Source organism: Carcharodon carcharias, chromosome 13 (genome assembly GCF_017639515.1).
Source record: "Carcharodon carcharias isolate sCarCar2 chromosome 13, sCarCar2.pri, whole genome shotgun sequence".
Taxonomy (NCBI): domain Eukaryota; kingdom Metazoa; phylum Chordata; class Chondrichthyes; order Lamniformes; family Lamnidae; genus Carcharodon; species Carcharodon carcharias.
Genome location: NC_054479.1, coordinates 101,966,861 through 101,994,468, shown reverse-complemented (window position 1 = coordinate 101,994,468; position 27,608 = coordinate 101,966,861). Strand labels below are relative to the sequence as shown.

Genomic DNA, 27,608 nt, shown 5'->3' with positions numbered 1-27,608 from the left:
AAGTGTGAAGTAATGGACTTCCACTGTCTGGAAATTGTTGAAACAAGACGGCTCGTGCATATCGAAAGAAGCCATCACTCACCCGGTGTGGAGCCTGGAGTGGACCTGGTTGTAGCAGATTTCACTGTTGTCGTAGTCACTTCTGAAGGCCAAGAAACATAATCAAACCCACTGCAATGCAACATAAAGGCTAATCGTGTTCCACTGTAAGATTTTATTTTATTGGCTTTGCTGCAAATATGCTGTTTAAAATAGTACATCTGGGTTCAGGTGTCTCCAAATATTCAGTCACTTCCACCCACTTAAGGTCCACATGACTGAATGGACTGACAATGCCTAAAAGGTGAATTTGAGAACAGTGTGCTGGTGTGAACAATCATGCCCACAAGAGTTCCCCTCAGCCACGGCCCCTGATCTAGCTTCGTTCAAGGAATAAAAATTTCAACCATTTCCTTTGGAAAGTAAGGCCACAGGATGTACCAATGTTGAAGTGATGAACTCCTAGTGTGTGCTGAAAGAAGATCACCTCTGTCACTCATGTAAGAGCAAAATACTGTGAATGCTTGAAATCTGAGACAAAAGCAGAAAGTGCTAGAAATACACAGTAGATGTTGCCAGACCTGCTCAATTTTTCCAGCACTATCTTTTTATTTCACTTCTTTCCTGGTCAGCTGCTGTATATCAAAACGAGCCTTTACTTACCCGGTCTGGAGCCAGTAGTGGACCCAGTTGTAGTTGGTGTCACTGTTGTAGTCAACCCTATTGAGGAACAAGAAGAATAATGAAAGCCACTGCACCACAATGTAAATTTCATAGTTTTCCTATAGATTGTGGGCATAAAACCAACATATTGATCTTGCTACAAAAGTGAAGTTCACAAAACTAAATGCTGATTCAGATCTGAGTAAATTTTCAACCATTTACATCGAAAAGAATGCGTGTACAAGACTGAATGAATGGGTGGAGATTTCTTGAAAGCTGCAAAAGAGAAAAGCATCCCGGTGTGAACAGACTTGCTGGTGAATATTGAAAGGAGACATCACTTACCTGCTGTAGTAGTTTTCTCAGTCACAGGTGTGGTAGTTATTTCCTGTGTTGTCGTTGACACTGCTGACAAGAAAATAACTTTCAAAACCACCGAATTCCAATTCCAAATCCTCCAGCATTGATAATTTTACAACTGGGATACATTACTTATATTAAGGCACAAATCTTGAAGAAATTGGTAAATACAGCTACCCACTAGGTATCATGATTCCAGGACTGTCACTGACCTCATCTCCTCTGGGGATCTTCCTCCCACAGCTTCCAACCTGATAGTCGCCCAACCTCGGACGGCCCGCTTCTATCTCCTACCCAAAATCCACAAACAGAACTGCCCCGGTAGACCGATCATCTCAGCTTGCTCCTGCCCCACAGAACTCATTTCTCGTTATCTTGACTCCCTTCTCTCTCCCCTTGTCCAGTCCCTTCCCACCTACATCCGTGATTCCTCTGACACCTTATGTCACATCAACAATTTCCAGTTCCCTGGCCCCAACCGCTTCCTCTTCACCATGGACATCCAATCCGTCTACACCTCCATCCCCCACCAGGATGGTCTGAGGGCCCTTAGCTTCTTCCTTGAACAGAGGCCCGAACAATCCCCATCCACCACTACTCTCCTCCATCTGGCTGAACTTGTTCTCACGCTGAACAATTTCTCCTTCAACTCCTCTCACTTCCTCCAAATAAAAGGTGTGGCTATGGGTACCCGCATGGGCCCTAGCTATGCCTGTCTCTTTATGGGGTATGTGGAACATTCCTTGTTCCAGTCCTACTCCGTCCCCCTTCCACAACACTTTCTCCGGTACATCGATGATTACTTCGGTGCTGCTTCATGCTCTCGTCGGGACTTAGAAAAATTTATTAATTTTGCTTCCAATCTCCACCCCACCATCATTTTCACGTGGTCCATCTCTGACACTTCCCTTCCCTTCCTTGACCTCTCTGTCTCAATCTCTGGTGATAGACTGTCCACCAATATCCATTACAAACCCAACGACTCCCACAGCTATCTCGACTACAGCTCCTCACACCCCACTTCCTGTAAGGACTCCATCCCATTCTCTCAGTTCCTTCGCCTCCGTCGCATCTGTTCCGATGATGCTACCTTCAAAAACAGTTCCTCTGACATGTCCTCCTTCTTCCTTAACGGAGGTTTTCCACCCACGGTCGTTGACAATAGCAACTGCTCTACCTGGAAGTAGGTCACAGCAGGAGACTCCCAGGAGGGTAGTGGAAACACTTCCAGAATGTCCTCAAAGCTTGCCCTAGAGGTCAGAACACCCTGTCGATTGATGTGAGTCCCTGGCCTCTGACTGCCCAAAATGGAGACGTTGCATTTGGGAAAACACCGCACACATCAAGAGATTCATCGCAGAGACAAACTCGAGTCAGCGGAATGAGCACACACACCTCTAAACAAGTCATCCACATGACCCTCCAAACACCACCTGCTCTGCATGTGGCAGAACCCGCAGATCGTGCATTGGGTTTAATTGCTATGATGGAACTCCTCATACCGGAATGGAAGCAAGTCATCCTCGAACCCAAGGGGAAAGGGAGATATTGAAAGAAAGCATCACTTACCAGTTGTAGAACTGGCTGTAGACAAAGTTGTTGTTACAGTTGATGGAGTTGGCACTTCTGAAGGAAAGAGAAAATATTGAAAAAAGCTGCACTCTAACTGCAAATTCAGCAGCATTAATAGTGTTCCAGCATTCGGTTATTTAATTGACAATAAGTCATAAGGAACGATGAAAGTGTTGACAACAGCTACTGACTGCCTCAACTAACTTTGAGTACAAAGGACCAAATTTTAAACAGGAAAAAGACAAAGCAATATTTGCATATTTAGTTTTGTTTCAAAAATATTCTTTAAAGTTACAGGTGAAAGAAGAAAATGGAAGAATATGATCAATTACTGCATTCTAAGGAGAACATCCTTTGATATGATATAGTTTTGAAATGATTAGACTTTGAAAAAGATGCTGCATATCACCATCAATGTGCAATGAACATTTTTCATTTTATGTAAATGTCAGACCGTTATTTAGGAAAAGATTCGGTAAACATTGGTGAGCAAGTAGATTCCATGAGCGAACGGTGCAAACAGAAACATGGATAAAACATATTTCCTCATGTGCACATTCTGATCGACCTTCGTCTGAACGTGTCAGTTATCACCCAGTTCACTCTGGAAGTTCTGGACTAAAAATCGACAAGTGTGAAGTAATGGACTTCCACTGTCTGGAAATTGTTGAAACAAGACGGCTCGTGCATATCGAAAGAAGCCATCACTCACCCGGTGTGGAGCCTGGAGTGGACCTGGTTGTAGCAGATTTCACTGTTGTCGTGGTCACTTCTGAAGGCCAAGAAACATAATCAAACCCACTGCAATGCAACATAAAGGCTAATCGTGTTCCACTGTAAGATTTTATTTTATTGGCTTTGCTGCAAATATGATGTTTAAAATAGTACATCTGGGTTCAGGTGTCTCCAAATATTCAGTCACTTCCACCCACTTAAGGTCCACATGACTGAATGGACTGACAATGCCTAAAAGGTGAATTTGAGAACAGTGTGCTGGTGTGAACAATCATGCCCACAAGAGTTCCCCTCAGCCACGGCCCCTGATCTAGCTTCGTTCAAGGAATAAAAATTTCAACCATTTCCTTTGGAAAGTAAGGCCACAGGATGTACCAATGTTGAAGTGATGAACTCCTAGTGTGTGCTGAAAGAAGATCACCTCTGTCACTCATGTAAGAGCAAAATACTGTGAATGCTTGAAATCTGAGACAAAAGCAGAAAGTGCTAGAAATACACAGTAGATGTTGCCAGACCTGCTCAATTTTTCCAGCACTATCTTTTTATTTCACTTCTTTCCTGGTCAGCTGCTGTATATCAAAACGAGCCTTTACTTACCCGGTCTGGAGCCAGTAGTGGACCCAGTTGTAGTTGGTGTCACTGTTGTAGTCAACCCTATTGAGGAACAAGAAGAATAATGAAAGCCACTGCACCACAATGTAAATTTCATAGTTTTCCTATAGATTGTGGGCATAAAACCAACATATTGATCTTGCTACAAAAGTGAAGTTCACAAAACTAAATGCTGATTCAGATCTGAGTAAATTTTCAACCATTTACATCGAAAAGAATGCGTGTACAAGACTGAATGAATGGGTGGAGATTTCTTGAAAGCTGCAAAAGAGAAAAGCATCCCGGTGTGAACAGACTTGCTGGTGAATATTGAAAGGAGACATCACTTACCTGCTGTAGTAGTTTTCTCAGTCACAGGTGTGGTAGTTATTTCCTGTGTTGTCGTTGACACTGCTGACAAGAAAATAACTTTCAAAACCACCGAATTCCAATTCCAAATCCTCCAGCATTGATAATTTTACAACTGGGATACATTACTTATATTAAGGCACAAATCTTGAAGAAATTGGTAAGTACAGCTACCCACTAGGTATCATGATTCCAGGACTGTCACTGACCTCATCTCCTCTGGGGATCTTCCTCCCACAGCTTTCAACCTGATAATCGCCCAACCTCGGACGGCCCGCTTCTATCTCCTACCCAAAATCCACAAACAGAACTGCCCCGGTAGACCGATCGTCTCAGCTTGCTCCTGCCCCACAGAACTCATTTCTCGTTATCTTGACTCCCTTCTCTCTCCCCTTGTCCAGTCCCTTCCCACCTACATCAGTGATTCCTCTGACACCTTACGTCACATCAACAATTTCCAGTTCCCTGGCCCCAACCGCTTCCTCTTCACCATGGACATCCAATCCGTCTACACCTCCATCCCCCACCAGGATGATCTGAGGGCCCTTAGCTTCTTCCTTGAACAGAGGCCCGAACAATCCCCATCCACCAGTACTCTCCTCCGTCTGGCTGAACTTGTTCTCACGCTGAACAATTTCTCCTTCAACTCCTCTCACTTCCTCCAAATAAAAGGTGTGGCTATGGGTACCCACATGGGCTCCAGCTATGCCTGTCTCTTTATGGGGTATGTGGAACATTCCTTGTTCCAGTCCTACTCTGTCCCCCTTCCACAACACTTTCTCCGGTACATCGATGATTACTTCGGTGCTGCTTCATGCTCTCGTCGGGACTTAGAAAAATTTATTAATTTTGCTTCCAATCTCCACCCCACCATCATTTTCACGTGGTCCATCTCTGACACTTCCCTTCCCTTCCTTGACCTCTCTGTCTCAATCTCTGGTGATAGACTGTCCACCAATATCCATTACAAACCCAACGACTCCCGCGGCTATCTCGACTACAGCTCCTCACACCCCGCTTCCTGTAAGGACTCCATCCCATTCTCTCAGTTCCTTCGCCTCCGTCGCATCTGTTCCGATGATGCTACCTTCAAAAACAGTTCCTCTGACATGTCCTCCTTCTTCCTTAACGGAGGTTTTCCACCCACGGTCGTTGACAGGGCCCTCAACCATGTCCGGCCCATCTCCCGCGCAACCGCCCTCACGCCTTCTCCTCCCTCCCAGAAACATGATAGGGTCCCCCTTGTCCTCACTTATCACCCCACCAGCCTCTGCATTCAAAGGATCATCCTCCACCATTTCCGCCAACTCCAGCATGATGCCACCACCAAACACATCTTCCCTTCACCCCCCTATCAGCATTCCGTAGGGATCGCTCCCTCCGGGACACCCTGGTCCACTCCTCCATCACCCCCTACTCCTCAACCCCCTCCTGTGGCACCACCCCATGCCCACGCAAAAGATGCAACACCTGCCCCTTCACTTCCTCTCTCCTCACCGTCCAAGGGCCCAAACACTCCTTTCAAGTGAAGCAGCATTTCACTTGCATTTCCCCCAACTTAGTCTACTGCATTCGTTGCTCCCAATGTGGTCTCCTCTACATTGGAGAGACCAAACGTAAACTGGGTGACCGCTTTGCAGAACACCTGCGGTCTGTCCGCAAGAATGACCCAAACCTTCCTGTCGCTTGCCATTTTAACACTCCACCCTGCTCTCTTGCCCACATGTCTGTCCTTGGCTTGCTGCATTGTTCCAGTGAAGCCCAACGCAAACTGGAGGAACAACACCTCATCTTCCGACTAGGCACTTTACAACCTTCCAGACTGAATATTGAATTCAACAACTTTAGGTCTTGAGCTCCCTCCTCCATCCCCATCCCCTTTCTGTTTCGCCCTTCCTTTTTTTTCCAATAAATTATATAGATTTTTCTTTTCCCACCTATTTCCATTATTTTTAAATATTTTAAAATCTTTTATGCTCCCTCCACCCCAACTAGAGCTATACCTTGAGTGCCCTACCATCCATTCTTAATTAGCACATTCGTTTAGATAATATCACCAACTTTAACACCTATGTGTTCTTTTGTTCAATTGTTGTTGACATCTTTTGATGATCTGCTTCTATCACTGCTTATTTGTCCCTACAACCACACAGCCCCCTCCACTTCTCTCTCTCTCTCTCTCTCTCTCTCTCTCTCTCCGCCCCCCCACCCCCGCCACACACATTAAACCAGCTTATATTTCAACTCTTTCTTGGACTCGAACTCAAGTTCTGTCGAAGGGTCATGAGGACTCGAAACGTCAACTCTTTTCTTCTCCGCCGATGCTGCCAGACCTGCTGAGTTTTTCCAGGTAATTCTGTTTTTATCATGATTTCTTTATCTGCTTTATGTTATTAAACAAATATAATTTAACATGAAGATATTATGAACTGGCAAATGTCTTTCTCACTTACCCGAAGTGGAAGTTGTACTGGTGCTTGTTGTGCTCACTGGTGTCACTGGCTCACAGCAAATGCGAACTTGGTAGTCAAAACAAAATCTTTTCTCCTCCATAGCACTTTTAGAGACTGCACAGGTGAGCCCTTTGTCTTTGTCGCATGTCACATTGTCTGGTGACTCGCTGATTGGTCTCTCAGGCTGATCAGCAAATCGACACTGAATGTTAGTGATTACTTCATAAGGGAAGGAACAGTATTCATTATCTTTGGGGTTAAGCAATTCAAAGTCGCCTGGGCTGTCCTTAGAAGGTGTATGTTCATTAATCCAGGGTGACCATTTGCCATGGCAGACGACCTCTGTAAGAGAAAAGGGGAAATATGTGTAAAAATGAGTCGCTCATGAACTAACCAAAGGGGACCATAAATTTGACGGCAGTAAGTCAGCATTTGTAAATGCTTCAAATGAATGTTTTGATGATAATGCTCTGAAACATTAATAATATCAACACCACAGCAAGGGAAAATCTTTTCACAATATTTGGCAATGATTCTAATAGAATTGACAAGTGTTCAGCCAGCGAGCAGCTGTGAATGGAAATTGTACAGTTTAGTATCAGAGTGGAAAATCGCAATGAAAACATGTGTGGGAATAAGTAGCAACTCAAGGAGACAGATGTGGGGAGAAGTGAGCAAGTTCACAGTTTAAACTGTTGAAACATCAATTATTTTATTCTTCTGAAGGAAAAAACTCCTCCAGGAAAACCTGTCATAACAGCATTTTTGTAATTGTTAAAATGCAATTGTTTGTAGATTGAGAACACTGAACTTTTCAAATAATCCCATCCCAAGGAATTGGCTTTGGGTCTAAAGGACTGAACTGATGGACCTGCATTGTCTGGGCCAAAGTTGATCAAGGCAGACTTGTAAGAGTAATTGAAATGAGAATTGGGATCCAGTATCACAAACCTGAGAAAAAGGTCATCCTCTCCCAAGACTACATGTTGAGCAGGAAGGTGACAATTACTCATAACAAGCTCTGCTGAGCAGGAGATGTCATTTGTATGCCTGACTCCTGACTCCAATAGCAACAGCTCTACCTGGAAGTAGGTCACAGCAGGAGACTCCCAGGACGGCAGTGGAAACACTTCCAGGATGTCCTCAAAGCTTGCCCTAGAGGTCAGAACACCCTGTCGATTCATGTGAGTCCCTGGCCTCTGACTGACCAAAATGGAGACACCGCACACATCAAGAGATTCATCGCAGAGACAAACTCGAGTCAGTGGAATGAGCACACAGACCTCTAAACAAGTCATCCACACGACCCTCCAAACACCATCTGCTCTGCATGTGGCAGAACCTGCAGATCGTGCATTGGGTTTAATTGCTTTGGTGGAACTCCTCAAACTGGAATGGAACCAAGTCATCCTCGAAACTAAGGGACTGTCTGCCAGGGAAAAAGGAGATATTGGAAGAAAGCATCACTTACCAGTTGTAGAACTGGCTGTAGACACAGTTGTTGTTACGGTTGATGGAGTTGGCACTTCTGAAGGAAAAGGAAAACATTGAAAACCCTTGCACTCTGACTGCAAATTCAGCAGCATTGATAGAGTTCCGGCATTCGGTTATTTAATTGACAATAAGGCATAAAGAATGAGGAATATATTGACAACAGCTACTGACTACCTCAACTAACTTTGAGTACAAATGATCAAACTTAAACAGGAAAAAGACAAAGCAATATTTGCATATTTGGTTTTGTTTCAAAAATATTCTTTAAAGTTACAGGTGAAAGAAGAAAATGGAAGAATATGAACAATTACAGCATTCTAAGGGGAACATCCTTTGATATCTTATAGTTTTGAAACTATTAGACTTTGAAAAAGATGCTGCATATCACCATCAATGTGCAATGAACATTTTTCATATTATGTAAATGTCAGACCGTTATTTAGGAAAAGATACGGTAAACATTGGTGAGCAAGTAGATTCCATGAGCGAACGGTGCAAACAGACACATGGATAAAACATATTTCCTCATGTGCACATTCTGATCGAAATTCATCTGAACGTGTCAGTTATCAACCAGTTCACTCTGGAAGTTCTGGACTAAATATCGACAAGTGTGAAGTAATGGACTTCCACTGTCTGGAAATTGCTGAAACAAGACGCCTCGTGTCACTGGCTTTGCTACTGCATATCGAAAGAAGCCATCACTCACCCGGTGTGGAGCCAGGAGTGGAGCTGGTTGTAGTTGATTTCACTGTTGTCGTGGTCACTTCTGAAGAACAAGAGACATAATCAAACCCACTGCAATACAACATAAAGGCTAATCATATTCCACTGTAAGATTTATTTTATTGGCTTTGCTGCAAATATGATGTTTAAAATAGTACACCTGGATTCAGATGTCTCTAAATATTCAGTCACTTCCACCCACATAAGGTCCACATGACTGAATGGACTGACATTGTCTAAAAGGTGAATTTGAGAATAACGCACTGGTGTGAACACTCATGCCCACAAGAGTTCCCCTCAGCCATGGCCCCTGATCTAGCTTCGTTCAAGGAATAAAAATTTCAACCATTTCCTTTGGAAAGTAAGGCCACAGGATGTACCAATGTTGAAGTGATGAACTCCTAGTGTGTGCTGAAAGAAGATCACCTCTGTCACTCATGTAAGAGCAAAATACTGTGAATGCTTGAAATCTGAGACAAAAGCAGAAAGTGCTAGAAATACACAGTAGATGTTGCCAGACCTGCTCAATTTTTCCAGCACTATCTTTTTATTTCACTTCTTTCCTGGTCAGCTGCTGTATATCAAAACGAGCCTTTACTTACCCGGTCTGGAGCCAGTAGTGGACCCAGTTGTAGTTGGTGTCACTGTTGTAGTCAACCCTATTGAGGAACAAGAAGAATAATGAAAGCCACTGCACCACAATGTAAATTTCATAGTTTTCCTATAGATTGTGGGCATAAAACCAACATATTGATCTTGCTACAAAAGTGAAGTTCACAAAACTAAATGCTGATTCAGATCTGAGTAAATTTTCAACCATTTACATCGAAAAGAATGCGTGTACAAGACTGAATGAATGGGTGGAGATTTCTTGAAAGCTGCAAAAGAGAAAAGCATCCCGGTGTGAACAGACTTGCTGGTGAATATTGAAAGGAGACATCACTTACCTGCTGTAGTAGTTTTCTCAGTCACAGGTGTGGTAGTTATTTCCTGTGTTGTCGTTGACACTGCTGACAAGAAAATAACTTTCAAAACCACCGAATTCCAATTCCAAATCCTCCAGCATTGATAATTTTACAACTGGGATACATTACTTATATTAAGGCACAAATCTTGAAGAAATTGGTAAATACAGCTACCCACTAGGTATCATGATTCCAGGACTGTCACTGACCTCATCTCCTCTGGGGATCTTCCTCCCACAGCTTCCAACCTGATAGTCGCCCAACCTCGGACGGCCCGCTTCTATCTCCTACCCAAAATCCACAAACAGAACTGCCCCGGTAGACCGATCATCTCAGCTTGCTCCTGCCCCACAGAACTCATTTCTCGTTATCTTGACTCCCTTCTCTCTCCCCTTGTCCAGTCCCTTCCCACCTACATCCGTGATTCCTCTGACACCTTATGTCACATCAACAATTTCCAGTTCCCTGGCCCCAACCGCTTCCTCTTCACCATGGACATCCAATCCGTCTACACCTCCATCCCCCACCAGGATGGTCTGAGGGCCCTTAGCTTCTTCCTTGAACAGAGGCCCGAACAATCCCCATCCACCAGTACTCTCCTCCATCTGGCTGAACTTGTTCTCACGCTGAACAATTTCTCCTTCAACTCCTCTCACTTCCTCCAAATAAAAGGTGTGGCTATGGGTACCCGCATGGGCCCTAGCTATGCCTGTCTCTTTATGGGGTATGTGGAACATTCCTTGTTCCAGTCCTACTCCGTCCCCCTTCCACAACACTTTCTCCGGTACATCGATGATTACTTCGGTGCTGCTTCATGCTCTCGTCGGGACTTAGAAAAATTTATTAATTTTGCTTCCAATCTCCACCCCACCATCATTTTCACGTGGTCCATCTCTGACACTTCCCTTCCCTTCCTTGACCTCTCTGTCTCAATCTCTGGTGATAGACTGTCCACCAATATCCATTACAAACCCAACGACTCCCACAGCTATCTCGACTACAGCTCCTCACACCCCACTTCCTGTAAGGACTCCATCCCATTCTCTCAGTTCCTTCGCCTCCGTCGCATCTGTTCCGATGATGCTACCTTCAAAAACAGTTCCTCTGACATGTCCTCCTTCTTCCTTAACGGAGGTTTTCCACCCACGGTCGTTGACAATAGCAACTACTCTACCTGGAAGTAGGTCACAGCAGGAGACTCCCAGGAGGGTAGTGGAAACACTTCCAGAATGTCCTCAAAGCTTGCCCTAGAGGTCAGAACACCCTGTCGATTGATGTGAGTCCCTGGCCTCTGACTGCCCAAAATGGAGACGTTGCATTTGGGAAAACACCGCACACATCAAGAGATTCATCGCAGAGACAAACTCGAGTCAGCGGAATGAGCACACACACCTCTAAACAAGTCATCCACATGACCCTCCAAACACCATCTGCTCTGCATGTGGCAGAACCCGCAGATCGTGCATTGGGTTTAATTGCTATGATGGAACTCCTCATACCGGAATGGAAGCAAGTCATCCTCGAACCCAAGGGGAAAGGGAGATATTGAAAGAAAGCATCACTTACCAGTTGTAGAACTGGCTGTAGACAAAGTTGTTGTTACAGTTGATGGAGTTGGCACTTCTGAAGGAAAGAGAAAATATTGAAAAAAGCTGCACTCTAACTGCAAATTCAGCAGCATTAATAGTGTTCCAGCATTCGGTTATTTAATTGACAATAAGTCATAAGGAACGATGAAAGTGTTGACAACAGCTACTGACTGCCTCAACTAACTTTGAGTACAAAGGACCAAATTTTAAACAGGAAAAAGACAAAGCAATATTTGCATATTTAGTTTTGTTTCAAAAATATTCTTTAAAGTTACAGGTGAAAGAAGAAAATGGAAGAATATGATCAATTACTGCATTCTAAGGAGAACATCCTTTGATATGATATAGTTTTGAAATGATTAGACTTTGAAAAAGATGCTGCATATCACCATCAATGTGCAATGAACATTTTTCATTTTATGTAAATGTCAGACCGTTATTTAGGAAAAGATTCGGTAAACATTGGTGAGCAAGTAGATTCCATGAGCGAACGGTGCAAACAGAAACATGGATAAAACATATTTCCTCATGTGCACATTCTGATCGACCTTCGTCTGAACGTGTCAGTTATCACCCAGTTCACTCTGGAAGTTCTGGACTAAAAATCGACAAGTGTGAAGTAATGGACTTCCACTGTCTGGAAATTGTTGAAACAAGACGGCTCGTGCATATCGAAAGAAGCCATCACTCACCCGGTGTGGAGCCTGGAGTGGACCTGGTTGTAGCAGATTTCACTGTTGTCGTGGTCACTTCTGAAGGCCAAGAAACATAATCAAACCCACTGCAATGCAACATAAAGGCTAATCGTGTTCCACTGTAAGATTTTATTTTATTGGCTTTGCTGCAAATATGATGTTTAAAATAGTACATCTGGGTTCAGGTGTCTCCAAATATTCAGTCACTTCCACCCACTTAAGGTCCACATGACTGAATGGACTGACAATGCCTAAAAGGTGAATTTGAGAACAGTGTGCTGGTGTGAACACTCATGCCCACAAGAGTTCCCCTCAGCCACGGCCCCTGATCTAGCTTCGTTCAAGGAATAAAAATTTCAACCATTTCCTTTGGAAAGTAAGGCCACAGGATGTACCAATGTTGAAGTGATGAACTCCTAGTGTGTGCTGAAAGAAGATCACCTCTGTCACTCATGTAAGAGCAAAATACTGTGAATGCTTGAAATCTGAGACAAAAGCAGAAAGTGCTAGAAATACACAGTAGATGTTGCCAGACCTGCTCAATTTTTCCAGCACTATCTTTTTATTTCACTTCTTTCCTGGTCAGCTGCTGTATATCAAAACGAGCCTTTACTTACCCGGTCTGGAGCCAGTAGTGGACCCAGTTGTAGTTGGTGTCACTGTTGTAGTCAACCCTATTGAGGAACAAGAAGAATAATGAAAGCCACTGCACCACAATGTAAATTTCATAGTTTTCCTATAGATTGTGGGCATAAAACCAACATATTGATCTTGCTACAAAAGTGAAGTTCACAAAACTAAATGCTGATTCAGATCTGAGTAAATTTTCAACCATTTACATCGAAAAGAATGCGTGTACAAGACTGAATGAATGGGTGGAGATTTCTTGAAAGCTGCAAAAGAGAAAAGCATCCCGGTGTGAACAGACTTGCTGGTGAATATTGAAAGGAGACATCACTTACCTGCTGTAGTAGTTTTCTCAGTCACAGGTGTGGTAGTTATTTCCTGTGTTGTCGTTGACACTGCTGACAAGAAAATAACTTTCAAAACCACCGAATTCCAATTCCAAATCCTCCAGCATTGATAATTTTACAACTGGGATACATTATTTATATTAAGGCACAAATCTTGAAGAAATTGGTAAGTACAGCTACCCACTAGGTATCATGATTCCAGGACTGTCACTGACCTCATCTCCTCTGGGGATCTTCCTCCCACAGCTTTCAACCTGATAATCGCCCAACCTCGGACGGCCCGCTTCTATCTCCTACCCAAAATCCACAAACAGAACTGCCCCGGTAGACCGATCGTCTCAGCTTGCTCCTGCCCCACAGAACTCATTTCTCGTTATCTTGACTCCCTTCTCTCTCCCCTTGTCCAGTCCCTTCCCACCTACATCAGTGATTCCTCTGACACCTTACGTCACATCAACAATTTCCAGTTCCCTGGCCCCAACCGCTTCCTCTTCACCATGGACATCCAATCCGTCTACACCTCCATCCCCCACCAGGATGATCTGAGGGCCCTTAGCTTCTTCCTTGAACAGAGGCCCGAACAATCCCCATCCACCAGTACTCTCCTCCGTCTGGCTGAACTTGTTCTCACGCTGAACAATTTCTCCTTCAACTCCTCTCACTTCCTCCAAATAAAAGGTGTGGCTATGGGTACCCACATGGGCTCCAGCTATGCCTGTCTCTTTATGGGGTATGTGGAACATTCCTTGTTCCAGTCCTACTCTGTCCCCCTTCCACAACACTTTCTCCGGTACATCGATGATTACTTCGGTGCTGCTTCATGCTCTCGTCGGGACTTAGAAAAATTTATTAATTTTGCTTCCAATCTCCACCCCACCATCATTTTCACGTGGTCCATCTCTGACACTTCCCTTCCCTTCCTTGACCTCTCTGTCTCAATCTCTGGTGATAGACTGTCCACCAATATCCATTACAAACCCAACGACTCCCGCGGCTATTTCGACTACAGCTCCTCACACCCCGCTTCCTGTAAGGACTCCATCCCATTCTCTCAGTTCCTTCGCCTCCGTCGCATCTGTTCCGATGATGCTACCTTCAAAAACAGTTCCTCTGACATGTCCTCCTTCTTCCTTAACGGAGGTTTTCCACCCACGGTCGTTGACAGGGCCCTCAACCATGTCCGGCCCATCTCCCGCGCAACCGCCCTCACGCCTTCTCCTCCCTCCCAGAAACATGATAGGGTCCCCCTTGTCCTCACTTATCACCCCACCAGCCTCTGCATTCAAAGGATCATCCTCCACCATTTCCGCCAACTCCAGCATGATGCCACCACCAAACACATCTTCCCTTCACCCCCCTATCAGCATTCCGTAGGGATCGCTCCCTCCGGGACACCCTGGTCCACTCCTCCATCACCCCCTACTCCTCAACCCCCTCCTGTGGCACCACCCCATGCCCACGCAAAAGATGCAACACCTGCCCCTTCACTTCCTCTCTCCTCACCGTCCAAGGGCCCAAACACTCCTTTCAAGTGAAGCAGCATTTCACTTGCATTTCCCCCAACTTAGTCTACTGCATTCGTTGCTCCCAATGTGGTCTCCTCTACATTGGAGAGACCAAACGTAAACTGGGTGACCGCTTTGCAGAACACCTGCGGTCTGTCCGCAAGAATGACCCAAACCTTCCTGTCGCTTGCCATTTTAACACTCCACCCTGCTCTCTTGCCCACATGTCTGTCCTTGGCTTGCTGCATTGTTCCAGTGAAGCCCAACGCAAACTGGAGGAACAACACCTCATCTTCCGACTAGGCACTTTACAACCTTCCAGACTGAATATTGAATTCAACAACTTTAGGTCTTGAGCTCCCTCCTCCATCCCCATCCCCTTTCTGTTTCGCCCTTCCTTTTTTTTCCAATAAATTATATAGATTTTTCTTTTCCCACCTATTTCCATTATTTTTAAATATTTTAAAATCTTTTATGCTCCCTCCACCCCAACTAGAGCTATACCTTGAGTGCCCTACCATCCATTCTTAATTAGCACATTCGTTTAGATAATATCACCAACTTTAACACCTATGTGTTCTTTTGTTCAATTGTTGTTGACATCTTTTGATGATCTGCTTCTATCACTGCTTATTTGTCCCTACAACCACACAGCCCCCTCCACTTCTCTCTCTCTCTCTCTCTCTCTCTCTCTCTCTCCGCCCCCCCACCCCCGCCACACACATTAAACCAGCTTATATTTCAACTCTTTCTTGGACTCGAACTCAAGTTCTGTCGAAGGGTCATGAGGACTCGAAACGTCAACTCTTTTCTTCTCCGCCGATGCTGCCAGACCTGCTGAGTTTTTCCAGGTAATTCTGTTTTTATCATGATTTCTTTATCTGCTTTATGTTATTAAACAAATATAATTTAACATGAAGATATTATGAACTGGCAAATGTCTTTCTCACTTACCCGAAGTGGAAGTTGTACTGGTGCTTGTTGTGCTCACTGGTGTCACTGGCTCACAGCAAATGCGAACTTGGTAGTCAAAACAAAATCTTTTCTCCTCCATAGCACTTTTAGAGACTGCACAGGTGAGCCCTTTGTCTTTGTCGCATGTCACATTGTCTGGTGACTCGCTGATTGGTCTCTCAGGCTGATCAGCAAATCGACACTGAATGTTAGTGATTACTTCATAAGGGAAGGAACAGTATTCATTATCTTTGGGGTTAAGCAATTCAAAGTCGCCTGGGCTGTCCTTAGAAGGTGTATGTTCATTAATCCAGGGTGACCATTTGCCATGGCAGACGACCTCTGTAAGAGAAAAGGGGAAATATGTGTAAAAATGAGTCGCTCATGAACTAACCAAAGGGGACCATAAATTTGACGGCAGTAAGTCAGCATTTGTAAATGCTTCAAATGAATGTTTTGATGATAATGCTCTGAAACATTAATAATATCAACACCACAGCAAGGGAAAATCTTTTCACAATATTTGGCAATGATTCTAATAGAATTGACAAGTGTTCAGCCAGCGAGCAGCTGTGAATGGAAATTGTACAGTTTAGTATCAGAGTGGAAAATCGCAATGAAAACATGTGTGGGAATAAGTAGCAACTCAAGGAGACAGATGTGGGGAGAAGTGAGCAAGTTCACAGTTTAAACTGTTGAAACATCAATTATTTTATTCTTCTGAAGGAAAAAACTCCTCCAGGAAAACCTGTCATAACAGCATTTTTGTAATTGTTAAAATGCAATTGTTTGTAGATTGAGAACACTGAACTTTTCAAATAATCCCATCCCAAGGAATTGGCTTTGGGTCTAAAGGACTGAACTGATGGACCTGCATTGTCTGGGCCAAAGTTGATCAAGGCAGACTTGTAAGAGTAATTGAAATGAGAATTGGGATCCAGTATCACAAACCTGAGAAAAAGGTCATCCTCTCCCAAGACTACATGTTGAGCAGGAAGGTGACAATTACTCATAACAAGCTCTGCTGAGCAGGAGATGTCATTTGTATGCCTGACTCCTGACTCCAATAGCAACAGCTCTACCTGGAAGTAGGTCACAGCAGGAGACTCCCAGGACGGCAGTGGAAACACTTCCAGGATGTCCTCAAAGCTTGCCCTAGAGGTCAGAACACCCTGTCGATTCATGTGAGTCCCTGGCCTCTGACTGACCAAAATGGAGACACCGCACACATCAAGAGATTCATCGCAGAGACAAACTCGAGTCAGTGGAATGAGCACACAGACCTCTAAACAAGTCATCCACACGACCCTCCAAACACCATCTGCTCTGCATGTGGCAGAACCTGCAGATCGTGCATTGGGTTTAATTGCTTTGGTGGAACTCCTCAAACTGGAATGGAACCAAGTCATCCTCGAAACTAAGGGACTGTCTGCCAGGGAAAAAGGAGATATTGGAAGAAAGCATCACTTACCAGTTGTAGAACTGGCTGTAGACACAGTTGTTGTTACGGTTGATGGAGTTGGCACTTCTGAAGGAAAAGGAAAACATTGAAAACCCTTGCACTCTGACTGCAAATTCAGCAGCATTGATAGAGTTCCGGCATTCGGTTATTTAATTGACAATAAGGCATAAAGAATGAGGAATATATTGACAACAGCTACTGACTACCTCAACTAACTTTGAGTACAAATGATCAAACTTAAACAGGAAAAAGACAAAGCAATATTTGCATATTTGGTTTTGTTTCAAAAATATTCTTTAAAGTTACAGGTGAAAGAAGAAAATGGAAGAATATGAACAATTACAGCATTCTAAGGGGAACATCCTTTGATATCTTATAGTTTTGAAACTATTAGACTTTGAAAAAGATGCTGCATATCACCATCAATGTGCAATGAACATTTTTCATATTATGTAAATGTCAGACCGTTATTTAGGAAAAGATACGGTAAACATTGGTGAGCAAGTAGATTCCATGAGCGAACGGTGCAAACAGACACATGGATAAAACATATTTCCTCATGTGCACATTCTGATCGAAATTCATCTGAACGTGTCAGTTATCAACCAGTTCACTCTGGAAGTTCTGGACTAAATATCGACAAGTGTGAAGTAATGGACTTCCACTGTCTGGAAATTGCTGAAACAAGACGCCTCGTGTCACTGGCTTTGCTACTGCATATCGAAAGAAGCCATCACTCACCCGGTGTGGAGCCAGGAGTGGAGCTGGTTGTAGTTGATTTCACTGTTGTCGTGGTCACTTCTGAAGAACAAGAGACATAATCAAACCCACTGCAATACAACATAAAGGCTAATCATATTCCACTGTAAGATTTATTTTATTGGCTTTGCTGCAAATATGATGTTTAAAATAGTACACCTGGATTCAGATGTCTCTAAATATTCAGTCACTTCCACCCACATAAGGTCCACATGACTGAATGGACTGACATTGTCTAAAAGGTGAATTTGAGAATAACGCACTGGTGTGAACACTCATGCCCACAAGAGTTCCCCTCAGCCATTGCCCCTGATCTACCTTCCTTCAAGGAATAAAAATTTCAACCATTTCCTTTGGAAAGTAAGGCCACAGGATGTACCAATGTTGAAGTGATGAACTTCTAGTGTGTGCTGAAAGAAGATCAGCTCTTTCACTCAAGTAACAGCAAAATACTGTGAATGCTTGAAATTTGAGACAAAAGCAGAAAGGGCTGGAAATACACAGCAGATGTTGCCAGACCTGCTCAATTTTTCCAGCACTATCTTTATATTTCACTTCTTTCCTGGTCAGCTGCTGTTTATTACAAGTAGTATTTACTTACCCGGTCTGGAGCCAGTAGTGGACCCAGTTGTAGTTGGTTTCACTGTTGTAGTCAACCCTATTGAGGAACAAGAAGAATAATGAAAGCTACTACACCACAATATAAATATCATAGCTTTCCTATATATTGTGGGCATAAAAGCAACACATTGATCTTGCTACAAAAGTGAAGTTCACAAAACTAAATGCTGATTCAGATCTGAGTAAATTTTCAACCATTTACATCGAAAAGAATGCGTGTACAAGACTGAATGAATGGATGGAGATTTCTTGAAAGCTGCAAAAGAGAAAAGCATCCCGGTGTGAACAGACTTGCTGGTGAATATTGAAAGGAGACATCACTTACCTGCTGTAGTAGTTTTCTCAGTCACAGGTGTGGTAGTTATTTCCTGTGTTGTCGTTGACACTGCTGACAAGAAAATAACTTTCAAAACCACCGAATTCCAATTCCAAATCCTCCAGCATTGATAATTTTACAACTGGGATACATTATTTATATTAAGGCACAAATCTTGAAGAAATTGGTAAGTACAGCTACCCACTAGGTATCATGATTCCAGGACTGTCACTGACCTCATCTCCTCTGGGGATCTTCCTCCCACAGCTTCCAACCTGATAGTCGCCCAACCTCGGACGGCCCGCTTCTATCTCCTACCCAAAATCCACAAACAGAACTGCCCCGGTAGACCGATCATCTCAGCTTGCTCCTGCCCCACAGAACTCATTTCTCGTTATCTTGACTCCCTTCTCTCTCCCCTTGTCCAGTCCCTTCCCACCTACATCCGTGATTCCTCTGACACCTTATGTCACATCAACAATTTCCAGTTCCCTGGCCCCAACCGCTTCCTCTTCACCATGGACATCCAATCCGTCTACACCTCCATCCCCCACCAGGATGGTCTGAGGGCCCTTAGCTTCTTCCTTGAACAGAGGCCCGAACAATCCCCATCCACCACTACTCTCCTCCGTCTGGCTGAACTTGTTCTCACGCTGAACAATTTCTCCTTCAACTCCTCTCACTTCCTCCAAATAAAAGGTGTGGCTATGGGTACCCGCATGGGCCCTAGCTATGCCTGTCTCTTTATGGGGTATGTGGAACATTCCTTGTTCCAGTCCTACTCCGTCCCCCTTCCACAACACTTTCTCCGGTACATCGATGATTACTTCGGTGCTGCTTCATGCTCTCGTCGGGACTTAGAAAAATTTATTAATTTTGCTTCCAATCTCCACCCCACCATCATTTTCACGTGGTCCATCTCTGACACTTCCCTTCCCTTCCTTGACCTCTCTGTCTCAATCTCTGGTGATAGACTGTCCACCAATATCCATTACAAACCCAACGACTCCCACAGCTATCTCGACTACAGCTCCTCACACCCCACTTCCTGTAAGGACTCCATCCCATTCTCTCAGTTCCTTCGCCTCCGTCGCATCTGTTCCGATGATGCTACCTTCAAAAACAGTTCCTCTGACATGTCCTCCTTCTTCCTTAACGGAGGTTTTCCACCCACGGTCGTTGACAATAGCAACTACTCTACCTGGAAGTAGGTCACAGCAGGAGACTCCCAGGAGGGTAGTGGAAACACTTCCAGAATGTCCTCAAAGCTTGCCCTAGAGGTCAGAACACCCTGTCGATTGATGTGAGTCCCTGGCCTCTGACTGCCCAAAATGGAGACGTTGCATTTGGGAAAACACCGCACACATCAAGAGATTCATCGCAGAGACAAACTCGAGTCAGCGGAATGAGCACACACACCTCTAAACAAGTCATCCACATGACCCTCCAAACACCATCTGCTCTGCATGTGGCAGAACCCGCAGATCGTGCATTGGGTTTAATTGCTATGATGGAACTCCTCATACTGGAATGGAAGCAAGTCATCCTCGAACCCAAGGGGAAAGGGAGATATTGAAAGAAAGCATCACTTACCAGTTGTAGAACTGGCTGTAGACAAAGTTGTTGTTACAGTTGATGGAGTTGGCACTTCTGAAGGAAAGAGAAAATATTGAAAAAAGCTGCACTCTAACTGCAAATTCAGCAGCATTAATAGTGTTCCAGCATTCGGTTATTTAATTGACAATAAGTCATAAGGAACGATGAAAGTGTTGACAACAGCTACTGACTGCCTCAACTAACTTTGAGTACAAAGGACCAAATTTTAAACAGGAAAAAGACAAAGCAATATTTGCATATTTAGTTTTGTTTCAAAAATATTCTTTAAAGTTACAGGTGAAAGAAGAAAATGGAAGAATATGATCAATTACTGCATTCTAAGGAGAACATCCTTTGATATGATATAGTTTTGAAATGGTTAGACTTTGAAAAAGATGCTGCATATCACCATCAATGTGCAATGAACATTTTTCATTTTATGTAAATGTCAGACCGTTATTTAGGAAAAGATTCGGTAAACATTGGTGAGCAAGTAGATTCCATGAGTGAACGGTGCAAACAGAAACATGGATAAAACATATTTCCTCATGTGCACATTCTGATCGACCTTCGTCTGAACGTGTCAGTTATCACCCAGTTCACTCTGGAAGTTCTGGACTAAAAATCGACAAGTGTGAAGTAATGGACTTCCACTGTCTGGAAATTGTTGAAACAAGACGGCTCGTGCATATCGAAAGAAGCCATCACTCACCCGGTGTGGAGCCTGGAGTGGACCTGGTTGTAGCAGATTTCACTGTTGTCGTGGTCACTTCTGAAGGCCAAGAAACATAATCAAACCCACTGCAATGCAACATAAAGGCTAATCGTGTTCCACTGTAAGATTTTATTTTATTGGCTTTGCTGCAAATATGATGTTTAAAATAGTACATCTGGGTTCAGGTGTCTCCAAATATTCAGTCACTTCCACCCACTTAAGGTCCACATGACTGAATGGACTGACAATGCCTAAAAGGTGAATTTGAGAACAGTGTGCTGGTGTGAACACTCATGCCCACAAGAGTTCCCCTCAGCCACGGCCCCTGATCTAGCTTCGTTCAAGGAATAAAAATTTCAACCATTTCCTTTGGAAAGTAAGGCCACAGGATGTACCAATGTTGAAGTGATGAACTCCTAGTGTGTGCTGAAAGAAGATCACCTCTGTCACTCATGTAAGAGCAAAATACTGTGAATGCTTGAAATCTGAGACAAAAGCAGAAAGTGCTAGAAATACACAGTAGATGTTGCCAGACCTGCTCAATTTTTCCAGCACTATCTTTTTATTTCACTTCTTTCCTGGTCAGCTGCTGTATATCAAAACGAGCCTTTACTTACCCGGTCTGGAGCCAGTAGTGGACCCAGTTGTAGTTGGTGTCACTGTTGTAGTCAACCCTATTGAGGAACAAGAAGAATAATGAAAGCCACTGCACCACAATGTAAATTTCATAGTTTTCCTATAGATTGTGGGCATAAAACCAACATATTGATCTTGCTACAAAAGTGAAGTTCACAAAACTAAATGCTGATTCAGATCTGAGTAAATTTTCAACCATTTACATCGAAAAGAATGCGTGTACAAGACTGAATGAATGGATGGAGATTTCTTGAAAGCTGCAAAAGAGAAAAGCATCCCGGTGTGAACAGACTTGCTGGTGAATATTGAAAGGAGACATCACTTACCTGCTGTAGTAGTTTTCTCAGTCACAGGTGTGGTAGTTATTTCCTGTGTTGTCGTTGACACTGCTGACAAGAAAATAACTTTCAAAACCACCGAATTCCAATTCCAAATCCTCCAGCATTGATAATTTTACAACTGGGATACATTATTTATATTAAGGCACAAATCTTGAAGAAATTGGTAAGTACAGCTACCCACTAGGTATCATGATTCCAGGACTGTCACTGACCTCATCTCCTCTGGGGATCTTCCTCCCACAGCTTTCAACCTGATAATCGCCCAACCTCGGACGGCCCGCTTCTATCTCCTACCCAAAATCCACAAACAGAACTGCCCCGGTAGACCGATCGTCTCAGCTTGCTCCTGCCCCACAGAACTCATTTCTCGTTATCTTGACTCCCTTCTCTCTCCCCTTGTCCAGTCCCTTCCCACCTACATCAGTGATTCCTCTGACACCTTACGTCACATCAACAATTTCCAGTTCCCTGGCCCCAACCGCTTCCTCTTCACCATGGACATCCAATCCGTCTACACCTCCATCCCCCACCAGGATGATCTGAGGGCCCTTAGCTTCTTCCTTGAACAGAGGCCCGAACAATCCCCATCCACCAGTACTCTCCTCCGTCTGGCTGAACTTGTTCTCACGCTGAACAATTTCTCCTTCAACTCCTCTCACTTCCTCCAAATAAAAGGTGTGGCTATGGGTACCCACATGGGCTCCAGCTATGCCTGTCTCTTTATGGGGTATGTGGAACATTCCTTGTTCCAGTCCTACTCCGTCCCCCTTCCACAACACTTTCTCCGGTACATCGATGATTACTTCGGTGCTGCTTCATGCTCTCGTCGGGACTTAGAAAAATTTATTAATTTTGCTTCCAATCTCCACCCCACCATCATTTTCACGTGGTCCATCTCTGACACTTCCCTTCCCTTCCTTGACCTCTCTGTCTCAATCTCTGGTGATAGACTGTCCACCAATATCCATTACAAACCCAACGACTCCCGCGGCTATCTCGACTACAGCTCCTCACACCCCGCTTCCTGTAAGGACTCCATCCCATTCTCTCAGTTCCTTCGCCTCCGTCGCATCTGTTCCGATGATGCTACCTTCAAAAACAGTTCCTCTGACATGTCCTCCTTCTTCCTTAACGGAGGTTTTCCACCCACGGTCGTTGACAGGGCCCTCAACCATGTCCGGCCCATCTCCCGCGCAACCGCCCTCACGCCTTCTCCTCCCTCCCAGAAACATGATAGGGTCCCCCTTGTCCTCACTTATCACCCCACCAGCCTCTGCATTCAAAGGATCATCCTCCACCATTTCCGCCAACTCCAGCATGATGCCACCACCAAACACATCTTCCCTTCACCCCCCTATCAGCATTCCGTAGGGATCGCTCCCTCCGGGACACCCTGGTCCACTCCTCCATCACCCCCTACTCCTCAACCCCCTCCTGTGGCACCACCCCATGCCCACGCAAAAGATGCAACACCTGCCCCTTCACTTCCTCTCTCCTCACCGTCCAAGGGCCCAAACACTCCTTTCAAGTGAAGCAGCATTTCACTTGCATTTCCCCCAACTTAGTCTACTGCATTCGTTGCTCCCAATGTGGTCTCCTCTACATTGGAGAGACCAAACGTAAACTGGGTGACCGCTTTGCAGAACACCTGCGGTCTGTCCGCAAGAATGACCCAAACCTTCCTGTCGCTTGCCATTTTAACACTCCACCCTGCTCTCTTGCCCACATGTCTGTCCTTGGCTTGCTGCATTGTTCCAGTGAAGCCCAACGCAAACTGGAGGAACAACACCTCATCTTCCGACTAGGCACTTTACAACCTTCCAGACTGAATATTGAATTCAACAACTTTAGGTCTTGAGCTCCCTCCTCCATCCCCATCCCCTTTCTGTTTCGCCCTTCCTTTTTTTTCCAATAAATTATATAGATTTTTCTTTTCCCACCTATTTCCATTATTTTTAAATATTTTAAAATCTTTTATGCTCCCTCCACCCCAACTAGAGCTATACCTTGAGTGCCCTACCATCCATTCTTAATTAGCACATTCGTTTAGATAATATCACCAACTTTAACACCTATGTGTTCTTTTGTTCAATTGTTGTTGACATCTTTTGATGATCTGCTTCTATCACTGCTTATTTGTCCCTACAACCACACAGCCCCCTCCACTTCTCTCTCTCTCTCTCTCTCTCTCTCTCTCTCTCTCCGCCCCCCCACCCCCGCCACACACATTAAACCAGCTTATATTTCAACTCTTTCTTGGACTCGAACTCAAGTTCTGTCGAAGGGTCATGAGGACTCGAAACGTCAACTCTTTTCTTCTCCGCCGATGCTGCCAGACCTGCTGAGTTTTTCCAGGTAATTCTGTTTTTATCATGATTTCTTTATCTGCTTTATGTTATTAAACAAATATAATTTAACATGAAGATATTATGAACTGGCAAATGTCTTTCTCACTTACCCGAAGTGGAAGTTGTACTGGTGCTTGTTGTGCTCACTGGTGTCACTGGCTCACAGCAAATGCGAACTTGGTAGTCAAAACAAAATCTTTTCTCCTCCATAGCACTTTTAGAGACTGCACAGGTGAGCCCTTTGTCTTTGTCGCATGTCACATTGTCTGGTGACTCGCTGATTGGTCTCTCAGGCTGATCAGCAAATCGACACTGAATGTTAGTGATTACTTCATAAGGGAAGGAACAGTATTCATTATCTTTGGGGTTAAGCAATTCAAAGTCGCCTGGGCTGTCCTTAGAAGGTGTATGTTCATTAATCCAGGGTGACCATTTGCCATGGCAGACGACCTCTGTAAGAGAAAAGGGGAAATATGTGTAAAAATGAGTCGCTCATGAACTAACCAAAGGGGACCATAAATTTGACGGCAGTAAGTCAGCATTTGTAAATGCTTCAAATGAATGTTTTGATGATAATGCTCTGAAACATTAATAATATCAACACCACAGCAAGGGAAAATCTTTTCACAATATTTGGCAATGATTCTAATAGAATTGACAAGTGTTCAGCCAGCGAGCAGCTGTGAATGGAAATTGTACAGTTTAGTATCAGAGTGGAAAATCGCAATGAAAACATGTGTGGGAATAAGTAGCAACTCAAGGAGACAGATGTGGGGAGAAGTGAGCAAGTTCACAGTTTAAACTGTTGAAACATCAATTATTTTATTCTTCTGAAGGAAAAAACTCCTCCAGGAAAACCTGTCATAACAGCATTTTTGTAATTGTTAAAATGCAATTGTTTGTAGATTGAGAACACTGAACTTTTCAAATAATCCCATCCCAAGGAATTGGCTTTGGGTCTAAAGGACTGAACTGATGGACCTGCATTGTCTGGGCCAAAGTTGATCAAGGCAGACTTGTAAGAGTAATTGAAATGAGAATTGGGATCCAGTATCACAAACCTGAGAAAAAGGTCATCCTCTCCCAAGACTACATGTTGAGCAGGAAGGTGACAATTACTCATAACAAGCTCTGCTGAGCAGGAGATGTCATTTGTATGCCTGACTCCTGACTCCAATAGCAACAGCTCTACCTGGAAGTAGGTCACAGCAGGAGACTCCCAGGACGGCAGTGGAAACACTTCCAGGATGTCCTCAAAGCTTGCCCTAGAGGTCAGAACACCCTGTCGATTCATGTGAGTCCCTGGCCTCTGACTGACCAAAATGGAGACACCGCACACATCAAGAGATTCATCGCAGAGACAAACTCGAGTCAGTGGAATGAGCACACAGACCTCTAAACAAGTCATCCACACGACCCTCCAAACACCATCTGCTCTGCATGTGGCAGAACCTGCAGATCGTGCATTGGGTTTAATTGCTTTGGTGGAACTCCTCAAACTGGAATGGAACCAAGTCATCCTCGAAACTAAGGGACTGTCTGCCAGGGAAAAAGGAGATATTGGAAGAAAGCATCACTTACCAGTTGTAGAACTGGCTGTAGACACAGTTGTTGTTACGGTTGATGGAGTTGGCACTTCTGAAGGAAAAGGAAAACATTGAAAACCCTTGCACTCTGACTGCAAATTCAGCAGCATTGATAGAGTTCCGGCATTCGGTTATTTAATTGACAATAAGGCATAAAGAATGAGGAATATATTGACAACAGCTACTGACTACCTCAACTAACTTTGAGTACAAATGATCAAACTTAAACAGGAAAAAGACAAAGCAATATTTGCATATTTGGTTTTGTTTCAAAAATATTCTTTAAAGTTACAGGTGAAAGAAGAAAATGGAAGAATATGAACAATTACAGCATTCTAAGGGGAACATCCTTTGATATCTTATAGTTTTGAAACTATTAGACTTTGAAAAAGATGCTGCATATCACCATCAATGTGCAATGAACATTTTTCATATTATGTAAATGTCAGACCGTTATTTAGGAAAAGATACGGTAAACATTGGTGAGCAAGTAGATTCCATGAGCGAACGGTGCAAACAGACACATGGATAAAACATATTTCCTCATGTGCACATTCTGATCGAAATTCATCTGAACGTGTCAGTTATCAACCAGTTCACTCTGGAAGTTCTGGACTAAATATCGACAAGTGTGAAGTAATGGACTTCCACTGTCTGGAAATTGCTGAAACAAGACGCCTCGTGTCACTGGCTTTGCTACTGCATATCGAAAGAAGCCATCACTCACCCGGTGTGGAGCCAGGAGTGGAGCTGGTTGTAGTTGATTTCACTGTTGTCGTGGTCACTTCTGAAGAACAAGAGACATAATCAAACCCACTGCAATACAACATAAAGGCTAATCATATTCCACTGTAAGATTTATTTTATTGGCTTTGCTGCAAATATGATGTTTAAAATAGTACACCAGGATTCAGATGTCTCTAAATATTCAGTCACTTCCACCCACATAAGGTCCACATGACTGAATGGACTGACATTGTCTAAAAGGTGAATTTGAGAATAACGCACTGGTGTGAACACTCATGCCCACAAGAGTTCCCCTCAGCCATTGCCCCTGATCTACCTTCCTTCAAGGAATAAAAATTTCAACCATTTCCTTTGGAAAGTAAGGCCACAGGATGTACCAATGTTGAAGTGATGAACTTCTAGTGTGTGCTGAAAGAAGATCAGCTCTTTCACTCAAGTAACAGCAAAATACTGTGAATGCTTGAAATTTGAGACAAAAGCAGAAAGGGCTGGAAATACACAGCAGATGTTGCCAGACCTGCTCAATTTTTCCAGCACTATCTTTATATTTCACTTCTTTCCTGGTCAGCTGCTGTTTATTACAAGTAGTATTTACTTACCCGGTCTGGAGCCAGTAGTGGACCCAGTTGTAGTTGGTTTCACTGTTGTAGTCAACCCTATTGAGGAACAAGAAGAATAATGAAAGCTACTACACCACAATATAAATATCATAGCTTTCCTATATATTGTGGGCATAAAAGCAACACATTGATCTTGCTACAAAAGTGAAGTTCACAAAACTAAATGCTGATTCAGAT

The 27,608-nt window shown here is 43.8% G+C and overlaps 1 protein-coding gene across 1 annotated transcript in view; it reads right to left on the bottom strand.

Moving 5' to 3' along the window:
• The window catches only part of LOC121285634 (mucin-5AC-like), a 216,452-nt gene that overhangs the window by 94,162 nt on the left and 94,682 nt on the right, over positions 1 to 27,608 (bottom strand). The window contains exons 54-82 of the mRNA XM_041202273.1: positions 27,411 to 27,467; positions 26,792 to 26,851; positions 26,060 to 26,116; positions 24,589 to 24,930; positions 22,116 to 22,178; positions 21,771 to 21,827; positions 21,151 to 21,210; positions 20,436 to 20,492; positions 18,852 to 18,914; positions 18,507 to 18,563; positions 17,888 to 17,947; positions 17,156 to 17,212; positions 15,685 to 16,026; positions 13,214 to 13,276; positions 12,869 to 12,925; positions 12,249 to 12,308; positions 11,534 to 11,590; positions 9,950 to 10,012; positions 9,605 to 9,661; positions 8,986 to 9,045; positions 8,254 to 8,310; positions 6,783 to 7,124; positions 4,312 to 4,374; positions 3,967 to 4,023; positions 3,347 to 3,406; positions 2,632 to 2,688; positions 1,048 to 1,110; positions 703 to 759; positions 83 to 142 (exon numbers count right to left, since the gene is read on the bottom strand). Of these exons, the coding sequence (XP_041058207.1) occupies positions 83 to 142; positions 703 to 759; positions 1,048 to 1,110; positions 2,632 to 2,688; positions 3,347 to 3,406; positions 3,967 to 4,023; positions 4,312 to 4,374; positions 6,783 to 7,124; positions 8,254 to 8,310; positions 8,986 to 9,045; positions 9,605 to 9,661; positions 9,950 to 10,012; positions 11,534 to 11,590; positions 12,249 to 12,308; positions 12,869 to 12,925; positions 13,214 to 13,276; positions 15,685 to 16,026; positions 17,156 to 17,212; positions 17,888 to 17,947; positions 18,507 to 18,563; positions 18,852 to 18,914; positions 20,436 to 20,492; positions 21,151 to 21,210; positions 21,771 to 21,827; positions 22,116 to 22,178; positions 24,589 to 24,930; positions 26,060 to 26,116; positions 26,792 to 26,851; positions 27,411 to 27,467 (2,565 nt within the window). The remainder of the gene's footprint in view (positions 1 to 82; positions 143 to 702; positions 760 to 1,047; positions 1,111 to 2,631; positions 2,689 to 3,346; positions 3,407 to 3,966; positions 4,024 to 4,311; positions 4,375 to 6,782; positions 7,125 to 8,253; positions 8,311 to 8,985; positions 9,046 to 9,604; positions 9,662 to 9,949; positions 10,013 to 11,533; positions 11,591 to 12,248; positions 12,309 to 12,868; positions 12,926 to 13,213; positions 13,277 to 15,684; positions 16,027 to 17,155; positions 17,213 to 17,887; positions 17,948 to 18,506; positions 18,564 to 18,851; positions 18,915 to 20,435; positions 20,493 to 21,150; positions 21,211 to 21,770; positions 21,828 to 22,115; positions 22,179 to 24,588; positions 24,931 to 26,059; positions 26,117 to 26,791; positions 26,852 to 27,410; positions 27,468 to 27,608) is intronic.